The sequence below is a fragment of the Sinocyclocheilus rhinocerous genome, unplaced genomic scaffold, assembly GCF_001515625.1.
Source record: "Sinocyclocheilus rhinocerous isolate Xijiao unplaced genomic scaffold, SAMN03320098_v1.1 scaffold559, whole genome shotgun sequence".
NCBI classification, from domain to species: domain Eukaryota; kingdom Metazoa; phylum Chordata; class Actinopteri; order Cypriniformes; family Cyprinidae; genus Sinocyclocheilus; species Sinocyclocheilus rhinocerous.
Window position 1 is genome coordinate 80,804 of NW_015635536.1, and position 13,483 is coordinate 94,286.

The window sequence follows — 13,483 nt, forward strand, 5'->3', positions numbered from 1 at the left end:
CGATTAATCGCATCCAAAATAAAAGTATTTGTTTACATAATATTTGTGTGTGTAGTGTACTTTGTATATTTATTACGTATATATAAATAGACACACATGCATGTATATATTTAAGAAAAATATGTTGTTTATATATTAAATATATTTATATATAAATTAAATTACATGAATATAAATATATACATGTAAATACATAGATATTTTCTAAATATATACTGTATGTGTGTGTATTTATATATACATAATAAATATACACAATACACACTACATATATATTATGTAAACAAAAACTTTTATTTTGGATGCGATTAATCGTTTGACAGCACTATTTTATTTACAACTTTGAAATATTTTTACAGTGTACAAATATTTTTAAAAACATTTTTTCTTGCTAAATTGAACTATTTGCTTCAAGGAATACATGGTATTACCCAGCTACATGTCTTTAAAAGCATATTTTACCAATTCCAACAACCACATAGCTAATTTAACTTAATTTAACTAAATTGCATGAGAAGTTTAATAAATGCTACATTGCATGAAGAGTTTACATGAAGAACAGACACAGCTGTATCATTATAATACAGCTGTAAACCATCATTCCAGTAATCTTTGTGTTTACGTTATGCAATAGTAATTTTGTATATGCAGCCTAATATCACAGAGCCCAGCTCCCAGTAGGACGGTTTTGGGGGATTTTGTTGAAAAAACACTGTGAAGTGGCCCAAAATAGTATTTAGGCACTTAAGCCACACTAAAAATTTATTCATTGATTTTATTGCATTAGATAATACGATATCAATTAAGAGGCATCTGCGCACAAATGCTGCTAGAGCTTTTCTCAGAAGTAAGCAATTTTTGCAATGACTGGTTTCAAGGTTATTTTAGGAGATGTATGAAGTCAGTTTTCTTGAAATTCACGGTTTAACTAAATATTTTGTATTAAATTTACATTTGTGTTAATGTTTATTCATTTAGCAGATGCTTTTATGTCTGAAAGCTTGTTTCACAGTATAAAAAAATAAAGGTAATTGTCACTTTTTATCTTACAAATTTCTGACTTTTTTCTCGCAATTCTGAGAAAAAAGAATTGCAAGATAAGCTCAGATTTGCAAGATGTAATGCAGAAAAAAGTCATTTGCTAGATGTTAACTCACAACTCGTGAGTTTATCATTTGCAGTTGCAAGATATAAAATTGCAATTCTGAGAAGAAAAGTCTGAATTGTGAAATATAAACTTGCATTTGTGAGAAAAAAAATCTGAATTGTTAGATAAAAGGTGAAAGGTGAAATAAAACTGAATGGTCTGAATCATGAGATATAAACTAAATACAAACATTTAGAGATGTAAGCTTTGAATTATGAGCAGAAAAAAAATCTGAATTGTGAAATCTTACTTTCAAATATATCAGAGCTTGATTATTTGCTATCCCATACAATAGCATCTAATAATACATACATTTTAAAGCATTTCTTCAGTGAATTATTTTTTGGGCCATGTAGCTTTTTTGTTGAGAGGTTGCTTCAAATGGCATGTTTGCCTTGAAGAGCTCCTCCACCTGTTTCGATGAAGCAGGTTTGTGTTCATTGTGCCTCCCACTGAGACAGCATCTGTTGATTTGTCTGGAGGCTCCTTACAGCACACATAGAAATGAGGGCACACTCTTGTTGTTTAGGCACATATTGACCTCCTGCCCTCTCTGATCTATCTGCTCCATCTCAGCCAGATTTAAGAAAGAAATAGTTCATGCAAAAATGAATATTCAGTGATTACTAGTCTTTTAAAACCCATATGACAGTCTTCCATATTTACAACATGTACAAGTACTGAACATATCAATACACTAAATGTTTTGCATTAGATTTTCTATATGTAGTCCCTACTGACATGAATTTAATCTGTGTCTATATCCCCCTCTCTCTGTGTTTCTCTGTCAGTTCGTTGGCCATGTCTAAGGTTGCAGTAAAGAAGCTGCACTGGCGCTCTAAAGTGCAGGAGACCTTCGTACCGCTGGTGGGCAGCTCTGGAGATTTGGGAATTGCCATCGGAGGCGGGGCTGATTATGGAGAGTTCCCATTCGTCACCGCAGCACCAGGGGGAGGGATCACAGTTGGCGATATTATCTTAGAAATCGGCGGAACTCCTGTTTTGGGCCTGACTTTAGGAGATGTGCGTGGGCTCCTAAACTCCTGCCCCCATCCAATCCGCATCAAGACAGTGTCTCCAGGTACTGTTGGAATTGTACATTCTCAATTGTCTGGGCTTAACATGGATTTTTGTTCTCTAAATATTTTTTTTCCTCCAGTGGTGTTTCTTATCGCTGTTAGTGATCCTTGTTAATTATTTAGCAAGGACACATTAAATTGATCAAAAGTGACAGTAAAGACGTTTAGAGCATTACAAAAGGTTACTATTTCATGTAAATGCTGTTCTTTTGAACTTTCTGTTCTTTATAAAAGTCCTTAAAGGGTTAGTTCACCCAAAAATGAAAATTAGGCTGTGTTTTACTCACCCCCGAGGCATCCTAGGTGTATATGACTTTCTTCTTTCAGACAAATCCATGACACTGAAGACTGGAGTAATGATGCTGAAAATTCATGCCATCACATTTAAAATTACATTTCAGAATATACTGAAATGGAAAACATTGCTTTCGAATTGTAATAATATTTCACAATATTACGGTTTTTATTGTATTTTTGACAGTTAGTTTAGTATAATTTTAAATATTATTTATTAATATTTTGAGCTTTTATTTTTGTATTTTCAGTTGAATTTTAGTTCACGTTTTAGTAATTTTGTTATGTGCCTTTGTCATTTTTATAAGCTTTGTTTTATTATTAGCTTTAATTTTATTTCAGTTTCAGTTTTACTCATTTTTGTACATCAACTAAAACGTTTAATTCAGCTTTATTTCAATTAAGGAAAATAAATTTGAATATTATTAGTTTTAGTTAATAATACCAACACAAGTTTTTGATCAAATGGAAGCAGCCTTGGTGAGAGATTTATTAAACAAGCGATTTATTTTAAAAAACGATTTTATTATTCAAAAATTGTACTGACCCCAAAATTATGAACAGTAGTGTAAATTGATAATTTTTTTGTGTTAATGTTAGTCCTCCTAACTATACCATTATATCAAGGGTTCTTACCCCCGGTTTCACAGACAAGGCTTAAGCTAGTCCCAGACTAAAATGCATGTTTGAGCTGTCTCAACTGAAAATATCTTGCTCTGACATTTCTTAAAATTTGTCAGTGTCATTGTTCTGTGTCAAGATGTACACCTGTAATGTTTTCTTCTAAGGCATTTTTGTAAAAGTTGCTTAAATATCTTATTTAAACTGAGGCCTAGTCCTGGCTTAAGCTAAGCCCCGTTTGTGAAACCGGGACTTAATGTCATAACAGTATGACATTCTCCGACAGCAAAAAAAAAAAAAAAAAGGTTTTCTGAAGCAGAACAAAATCCATCTTTGTCAACTGTTCATATAAATGGTTTGGTCCCTGGTTGCAGGATTGTGGTATTGATGTCACATGGGTTGTATGTCACCTGTAGGGGGCGCTGATATTTATCACAAGGTGTCATGGCATGATGATTTTTTTTTGTCAACCAGTTTGTCACACCTGACCATGACTTCCTCCGTCCTCTATTAGATTGATGAGCAACCTGAGTCCTCTGCCTCCCCCTCTTCTCTCTCGCTCTCTCTCTCTGCTGTTCTCACACCTCTAACACCTCCAACTACTAACTGCAGAGTATTAAATTGAGCTTTGTCAGTAAGGTTATAATTCACTGTTGTATGTTGCATTAGCTGATGAGAATATCTCATAGACCTAGAAATACAGACTTACGCATCCTGTTCTGTTATTAATATCGTCCTTTGATCTGCCTGTGTATCCTATATAAATGCAGTGGCCACAGAGAAGAGGAGCTTTGTGCTAATTCTGGCACTTCTATTTTAAAAAAGATCAATATGTACTGTCCCTGCATGCTGAAATACATTCAAGTCTTTATAAAAGCAACTCTGTCTTTCAAACAGTGGAACTGATCATAGTGAACGCCTGAGGATTTGCTTCATTTAGTCCTGTTTCATTTCCAATATTTCATGTTGATTTTGCACTTCTGCAATTTACTGAATTGCTATACTGGATGATAAATTAGTAAACTAAATGTTATATTGAGTGATGCTTGCCTGTGCAAGATTTGCCACCATGATGTGTGATGTGTTCTGGGATGCGTTTCCAAAAAGCAACTATGGTTGCAAGTTCTGTTGTTACCAGTAGAGTTCAATGGAATTTACGAACATAGTTAGCTAATGATGCTTTTGGGAAATGCACCCCTGGTTGCCAGATAAATGCAATATGGCTGCTGAGCTGTTCTGAGTGGCATTTAATGTGCTTTTACAGTTGAACAGTATTTTTGTTGGTTGCTTTAAGCTTTAAGTTGGTTGTTTTTGACAAGTTGCTATGTGGTTTCTACTGTATTCTTGATGGCTTCTATGGTGTTTCCGATAAGATGATTAATGTGTTGCTGTGTGGTTGCTAGGATATGGTTTGTTTTGGTTGTTCAAGGTTGTTCCAGGAGGTCGCCAGGTCATTGTTGCTGAGGTATTATTATTTTTTGTTTTTGTTTTTTATATTTTTGATGAAATCTGAGAGCTTTATGACCCTCCATAGAGAGCAACACAACTACCACATTCAAGGCCAAGAAAGGTAGTAAGGACATTGTTAAAATAGTCCATGTGACATCAGTGGTTCAACCGTAATTTTATGAAGCTACGAGAATGCTTTTTGTGTGAAAAAAAAAAAGAAGAAAAAAAAGACTTTAATCAGCAATTTCTTCTCTTCTGTGTCAGTCTGTTTTAATGATGTCCTTAATGCGTTTCTGGGCCTTGAACTTGTCAGTTGCGTTGCTGTCTGCCGGGTCAGAAAGCTCTGGGATCTCATCAAAAATATCTTCATTTGTGTTCGGAAGATGAACGAAGGTCTTACGGGTTTTGAACAACAGGAGGGTGAGTAATTAATGACAGAATTTTCATTTTTGGGTGAACTATCCCTATAATGTTTTTATGCAGTTGGGGGTTGCTAGTGTGTTGTGGGTTGTTGCCAGATCATTGCTGTTCTGTGGTGTTCTGAATGGTGTTTGGTGCATGCATTGCTATGTGATTGTTGTATTTTTTGCTTGTTGTATGTTCCAGCAGTCAGAAATCTTCTTAACGTTTAGAAAAGTAACAAGCTACATGATTTGAGGTACCATGTTCTTAGCACAAACGATGCAGGACTAGTTACGTGTTGATGAAATTTGTACAGATCCCTGACTGAATGCAATCCACACTAATTTGGCTGAATTAAGTAGATGGAGTTCAGAGAGAGCAGCAGGCCAGCAATAGCATCCTCCTGTAATAACATGGCGGTGATTAGAAACACCTCTAATATCTACAAAGGTTAATCAATACCGCCTCCAGGGACTGGGCAGAATTTATCTGTGTGTGTGTGTGTGTGTGTGTTTATTTTCGCAAGCTCTTCAGTTTTTTTGAATTGCAGATTTTGAGTTGGGTAAGCACATTGTCTCATTTGTAAATGTGAATGTATGGGATATTCTTACTGTATGTGTGAAATCAGAATGTCTCTGTTTGTTCACTTGTCCAGCTTTCGCTTTCTAATTCTTTTTCTCTCCTTTTTCCAGGCTCAACTCTATGCAAGGATCTAAGGTTATATCTGAGCAAATGTTTCACACCAGGTTCAATGGACAGTCAACTCCAGCAGGTGATCCGAGAAAACCTCTACTTGAGAGCTGTGCCCTGTGAGTACCCCAAAAAATACTGTTCAGAAGTTGCCTTTTTGAAGCTTAAAAAGATCTATATAGAGGTCTAATTTATGTTTAGTTTCAATGAGAAGTGTGTAGTTTTCCTAGCATTACAGACAGAATAAGAAAGTGACACTCAAACACTCTTCTGTCATTGGTCAGACAAACAGATAGCCCCGCCCCAAACTCACATCATTGGATGATCTGTTGCTGTGTTTGAATCAAGCGGCAACCTCCCCCTCTCTCTAGTGAAGCCATCAAGGAAGTGACTTAAACTGTAATTCATCAACTGGCCGCTAGAGGCTGGCTGCAAAAGGGAGTCAATCCCATAGACTCCCCATGTTAAAATGCCCAACTTTACAGCAGAAAAAAACATGTTTACATCAAGGCCAAGAAAGGTAGTAAGGACATTGTTAAAATAGTCCATGTGACATCAGTGGTTCAACCGTAATTTTATGAAGCTACGAGAATGCTTTTTGTGTGAAAAAAAAAAAGAAGAAAAAAAAGACTTTAATCAGCAATTTCTTCTCTTCTGTGTCAGTCTGTTTTAATGATGTCCTTAATGCGTTTCTGGGCCTTGAACTTGTCAGTTGCGTTGCTGTCTGCCGGGTCAGAAAGCTCTGGGATCTCATCAAAAATATCTTCATTTGTGTTCGGAAGATGAACGAAGGTCTTACGGGTTTTGAACAACAGGAGGGTGAGTAATTAATGACAGAATTTTCATTTTTGGTGAATGCTTAAACAAGCAGAGCAATGTTTTGAATCCTTAAAACAACTAAAAATGAAACTAAATGAGACACTATTTTCATGATACATATATCACTATTTAGAAAATGTTTATATATGGTAAGAATTTAAGTAAGATTAATGGGGATAATTTGGCTTTAGAAAGATTTGAAGAACTGTTTTATAGTATTTTATGTTAAGATATCTTTTATCTGAGTCTGAGACAAATCTGAGAATGGAAAACCAAAGCAAAAGTCTACATTTGCTTCATTTAATCTCATTGCATTGATTCATTTGTAATTATTCTTTTCTATGGTTAAACACACATACACACGCAAGTTTAAACAACCCAATAAACTACTAGAAAATGAGCTTGTTATTTCATGCAACAGCTCTTAACATCTTGCACGCAGACTGATCAAGCTCAAGGTACTGCAGTTTTTCTGATGAAGTGTTAATTGGGGTGTGATCCATTTAATGGAAAGCAGGTGTTGACAGCTCCAACTGGTTTCACTGCGACAAGAAAGCCAGGATGCGAGAGAATGAAAGAGAGATAGAGAAGGGAAAGGTGAAGATAGTTACAAATAAACAATTTTTTCTGTCATTTACGTGGCATTCTCATCCTCAGTCCCAACATGTTGTTATTTTTCTAGTGAATGCCAAGAAATGTTTGAAGAATCAGTTTTTATACTTTACACAATCCTTTAATATGAGCAGTGGTGTTTTGAATGCACATCTTTGACGCTTTGTGAGAGAAAACCCTCTTAACATTTCCATGCTTTTCACTTTGCTTTTCACGCTCTTTTCTATCAGTCGTCTCTCTTTCACATCCTCTGTTCCACTCAACTCCCTGTTGCTTCATTTTTCTCTGCCCTTTATCCTGAGCTTTAAAATCCTAATTATATTTTGAGTAATTTCTTTCCCGTTTTAATCTTTGTGCAGTGATAAGACACAGATTTGGATTAACCTCCATCAAAATCATAAGCTTTTGTTAAGTAGATGAAGTTCTGCTAGTTTTTACAGCGGAATTATTACCAGAGACATAAAAGCAGGGGGAAATCATAGGTGTATAAGTCCTGCCTTTCAGTTAAAAGAGCCAGTCACCATTTTTGATCGAGTACGGTCACTCTAAATGCATGATAACCCTAAAAATTAAAGGTTTATTGTGTGATTTGAGCTAAAGAAGCTGTCGATCAATCTTGTCAGATTTTATTGCTGATTTGAAATCTACTATTTAAGCAGAATTTTGACTAACAGTTTTGGAGATTTCTATTATTTACATAGAAAGTAGTTGTCTGGAGTGTTACCAAGATGGCCGCTGAGTGAATTGAATAGCCTTAAGGGGACTTTGAATTCATTGTGAAACTTTGGGTGAACTATCCCTATAATGTTTTTATGCAGTTGGGGGTTGCTAGTGTGTTGTGGGTTGTTGCCAGATCATTGCTGTTCTGTGGTGTTCTGAATGGTGTTTGGTGCATGCATTGCTATGTGATTGTTGTATTTTTTGCTTGTTGTATGTTCCAGCAGTCAGAAATCTTCTTAACGTTTAGAAAAGTAACAAGCTACATGATTTGAGGTACCATGTTCTTAGCACAAACGATGCAGGACTAGTTACGTGTTGATGAAATTTGTACAGATCCCTGACTGAATGCAATCCACACTAATTTGGCTGAATTAAGTAGATGGAGTTCAGAGAGAGCAGCAGGCCAGCAATAGCATCCTCCTGTAATAACATGGCGGTCATTTCATACCTATATGCTGTGTGTGTGTGTGTGTGCGCGCACATGTGGTTTCAGGGCTTATGTTCCTTTATGAGAACTGTGAGCTGTGTTTTATTACTAAGAGAGGTGGGGTGGGGGTGGGTCTGTCATTTTGATGGGTTCGAGAGGCACTCTGTTCATCTATAACAGCCAAGCGGCCTGTCATCAGAGACCATAAACCACAGCAGATGAAATAAAGAGATCAGCCATGTTGAGTGGAGCAATGGGCAGCCGTGCCAAGACTGTGTGTGTGACATTTTTCACTTTAATCCAAGGCTGTGTATGTGTGTGTGGGAGAACGTCTCTGTATGGCACACACTTTTCATTATAACCCGAATGTGTTTCTACATAGCGCAATACGGCATTATACTGACCATAAACACGTGAATTAATTGTAGTCTTCGATTGATGAAGTGTTAATTGGGGTGTGATCCATTTAATGGAAAGCAGGTGTTGACAGCTCCAACTGGTTTCACTGCGACAAGAAAGCCAGGATGCGAGAGAATGAAAGAGAGATAGAGAAGGGAAAGGTGAAGATAGTTACAAATAAACAATTTTTTCTGTCATTTACGTGGCATTCTCATCCTCAGTCCCAACATGTTGTTATTTTTCTAGTGAATGCCAAGAAATGTTTGAAGAATCAGTTTTTATACTTTACACAATCCTTTAATATGAGCAGTGGTGTTTTGAATGCACATCTTTGACGCTTTGTGAGAGAAAACCCTCTTAACATTTCCATGCTTTTCACTTTGCTTTTCACGCTCTTTTCTATCAGTCGTCTCTCTTTCACATCCTCTGTTCCACTCAACTCCCTGTTGCTTCATTTTTCTCTGCCCTTTATCCTGAGCTTTAAAATCCTAATTATATTTTGAGTAATTTCTTTCCCGTTTTAATCTTTGTGCAGTGATAAGACACAGATTTGGATTAACCTCCATCAAAATCATAAGCTTTTGTTAAGTAGATGAAGTTCTGCTAGTTTTTACAGCGGAATTATTACCAGAGACATAAAAGCAGGGGGAAATCATAGGTGTATAAGTCCTGCCTTTCAGTTAAAAGAGCCAGTCACCATTTTTGATCGAGTACGGTCACTCTAAATGCATGATAACCCTAAAAATTAAAGGTTTATTGTGTGATTTGAGCTAAAGAAGCTGTCGATCAATCTTGTCAGATTTTATTGCTGATTTGAAATCTACTATTTAAGCAGAATTTTGACTAACAGTTTTGGAGATTTCTATTATTTACATAGAAAGTAGTTGTCTGGAGTGTTACCAAGATGGCCGCTGAGTGAATCACAGCAGATGAAATAAAGAGATCAGCCATGTTGAGTGGAGCAATGGGCAGCCGTGCCAAGACTGTGTGTGTGACATTTTTCACTTTAATCCAAGGCTGTGTATGTGTGTGTGGGAGAACGTCTCTGTATGGCACACACTTTTCATTATAACCCGAATGTGTTTCTACATAGCGCAATACGGCATTATACTGACCATAAACACGTGAATTAATTGTAGTCTTCGATAGCATTTCTTTGCAGTTCTGGCCGGAAGGTAGAATAAACCTGGCTTCATTTGATTGATTAGAAACACCTCTAATATCTACAAAGGTTAATCAATACCGCCTCCAGGGACTGGGCAGAATTTATCTGTGTGTGTGTGTGTGTGTGTGTTCGCAAGCTCTTCAGTTTTTTTGAATTGCAGATTTTGAGTTGGGTAAGCACATTGTCTCATTTGTAAATGTTAATGTATGGGATATTCTTACTGTATGTGTGAAATCAGAATGTCTCTGTTTGTTCACTTGTCCAGCTTTCGCTTTCTAATTCTTTTTCTCTCCTTTTTCCAGATGAAGTTCTGCTAGTTTTTACAGCGGAATTATTACCAGAGACATAAAAGCAGGGGGAAATCATAGGTGTATAAGTCCTGCCTTTCAGTTAAAAGAGCCAGTCACCATTTTTGATCGAGTACGGTCACTCTAAATGCATGATAACCCTAAAAATTAAAGGTTTATTGTGTGATTTGAGCTAAAGAAGCTGTCGATCAATCTTGTCAGATTTTATTGCTGATTTGAAATCTACTATTTAAGCAGAATTTTGACTAACAGTTTTGGAGATTTCTATTATTTACATAGAAAGTAGTTGTCTGGAGTGTTACCAAGATGGCCGCTGAGTGAATTGAATAGCCTTAAGGGGACTTTGAATTCATTGTGAAACTTTCGTGGCCACTTCAGGAACTTCCTGGTGAGGCTGGTGCTCCGTTTTTCTCTTTCACTGTTCCTCAGACATTGTTTGAAAAGTTTTCAGTCAGTTCTCATAGTTCACCCAGAGGACATGATGGCGTCTGGCTCTGCATATGTGTTTGAGCATGTGTGGGAGTGTGTTTGAAATGTTGCGTAGACTTGAGTGGGGTAATCTCTGATTTATGGTGAAGTAGGTCATGCCGAGCTTGACGCTGCCCGCCGTGTGCCATTCTGCTTGCTGAGCGAGACGCACACACACAAACACACAAACAATAACTGCAGGCATGCCTTTGAGCTTTTCTTTGGCTCTTCCAAAACACACATAAGCTTCATTTGTGATACAGCAACACACTTCAGGATCCACATGTGCTGCTCTCACATGGTCACCCTCAAACATTCATTATTTAAATACTTGCACAGAACACTGAACACACAAAACACACTGTTCTGGTTAGTTTCCTCTTCATCTCAGTTTGCTGAAGGAGGAAGAGCCCCTACAGCTAGGTACTTTTGATTCCCAATTTTATCCTCACCTAAAAATGCTACAGTTAGTCCTGGAGAACAAAAGCGGTTTGTACAAACAGGAGTGTCTGCAGATGTTTCAGCTGCTGATGTGCGATAATAGTTTAAAGGTGACATATCATGAAAATCTGACTTTTCCAGGTTTTAAGGGCTATAATCAGGTCCCCGGTGCATCTACCAACCAAGGAAACATGAAAAAGATTAACTCAGTAGCTGTTTTGGTAAGCCTTTTTCTGCAAGCGTCTGAAAAAACAAGCGCGCTGTGCCCTGTGAGTACCCCAAAAAATACTGTTCAGAAGTTGCCTTTTTGAAGCTTAAAAAGATCTATATAGAGGTCTAGTTTCAATGAGAAGTGTGTAGTTTTCCTAGCATTACAGACAGAATAAGAAAGTGACACTCTTCTGTCATTGGTCAGACAAACAGATAGCCCCGCCCCAAACTCACATCATTGGATGATCTGTTGCTGTGTCTGAATCAAGCGGCAACCTCCCGCTCTCTCTCGTGAAGCCATCAAGGAAGTGACTTAAACTGTAATTCATCAACTGGCCGCTAGAGGCTGGCTGCAAAAGGGAGTCACTACCCTAGATTAATTCATTTGTAATTCTTCTTTTCTATGGTTAAACACACATACACACACAAGTTTAAACAACCCAATAAACTACTAGAAAATGAGCTTATTTCATGCTATAGCACTTAACATCTTGCACGCAGACTGATCAAGCTCAAGGTACTGCAGTTTTTCTGATGAAGTGTTAATTGGGGTTTGATCCATTTAATAGAAAGCAGGTGTTGACAGCTCCAATTGGTTTCACTGCGACGAGGAAGGAAGGATGTCTAGGACCGTCTTTATACTTTATACAATCCTTTAATATGAGCAGTGGTGTTTTGAATGCACATCTTTGACGCTTTGTGAGAGAAAACCCTCTTAACATTTCCATGCTTTTCACTTTGCTTTTCACGCTCTTTTCTATCAGTCGTCTCTCTTTCACATCCTCTGTTCCACTCAACTCCCTGTTGCTTCATTTTTCTCTGCCCTTTATCCTGAGCTTTAAAATCCTAATTATATTTTGAGTAATTTCTTTCCCGTTTTAATCTTTGTGCAGTGATAAGACACAGATTTGGATTAACCTCCATCAAAATCATAAGCTTTTGTTAAGTAGATGAAGTTCTGCTAGTTTTTACAGCGGAATTATTACCAGAGACATAAAAGCAGGGGGAAATCATAGGTGTATAAGTCCTGCCTTTCAGTTAAAAGAGCCAGTCACCATTTTTGATCGAGTACGGTCACTCTAAATGCATGATAACCCTAAAAATTAAAGGTTTATTGTGTGATTTGAGCTAAAGAAGCTGTCGATCAATCTTGTCAGATTTTATTGCTGATTTGAAATCTACTATTTAAGCAGAATTTTGACTAACAGTTTTGGAGATTTCTATTATTTACATAGAAAGTAGTTGTCTGGAGTGTTACCAAGATGGCCGCTGAGTGAACTGAATAGCCTTAAGGGGACTTTGAATTCATTGTGAAACTTTCGTGGCCACTTCAGGAACTTCCTGGTGAGGCTGGTGCTCCGTTTTTCTCTTTCACTGTTCCTCAGACATTGTTTGAAAAGTTTTCAGTCAGTTCTCATAGTTCACCCAGAGGACATGATGGCGTCTGGCTCTGCATATGTGTTTGAGCATGTGTGGGAGTGTGTTTGAAATGTTGCGTAGACTTGAGTGGGGTAATCTCTGATTTATGGTGAAGTAGGTCATGCTGAGCTTGACGCTGCCCGCCGTGTGCCATTCTGCTTGCTGAGCGAGACGCACACACACAAACACACAAACAATAACTGCAGGCATGCCTTTGAGCTTTTCTTTGGCTCTTCCAAAACACACATAAGCTTCATTTGTGATACAGCAACACACTTCAGGATCCACATGTGCTGCTCTCACATGGTCACCCTCAAACATTCATTATTTAAATACTTGCACAGAACACTGAACACACAAAACACACTGTTCTGGTTAGTTTCCTCTTCATCTCAGTTTGCTGAAGGAGGAAGAGCCCCTACAGCTAGGTACTTTTGATTCCCAATTTTATCCTCACCTAAAAATGCTACAGTTAGTCCTGGAGAACAAAAGCGGTTTGTACAAACAGGAGTGTCTGCAGATGTTTCAGCTGCTGATGTGCGATAATAGTTTAAAGGTGACATATCATGAAAATCTGACTTTTCCAGGTTTTAAGGGCTATAATCAGGTCCCCGGTGCATCTACCAACCAAGGAAACATGAAAAAGATTAACTCAGTAGCTGTTTTGGTAAGCCTTTTTCTGCAAGCGTCTGAAAAAACAAGCGCGTCAGATTTCGCTCCCTTGGTGACGTGGCAAAAGGATCTCATTATAATATTACCGCCCCTTAATCTGTAAGTTTCCACCCACGGCGTCGTCATTTGATTTCGCAAGCG

General features: G+C 37.5%; 1 protein-coding gene across 1 annotated transcript in view; it reads left to right on the forward strand.

The window, feature by feature from the left end:
* magixb (MAGI family member, X-linked b) overlaps positions 1 to 13,483 on the forward strand; it is a 100,443-nt gene that overhangs the window by 19,978 nt on the left and 66,982 nt on the right. Inside the window, exons 2-3 of the mRNA XM_016561644.1 lie at positions 1,939 to 2,228; positions 5,685 to 5,801. Coding sequence (XP_016417130.1) covers positions 1,939 to 2,228; positions 5,685 to 5,801 — 407 coding nt within the window. The remainder of the gene's footprint in view (positions 1 to 1,938; positions 2,229 to 5,684; positions 5,802 to 13,483) is intronic.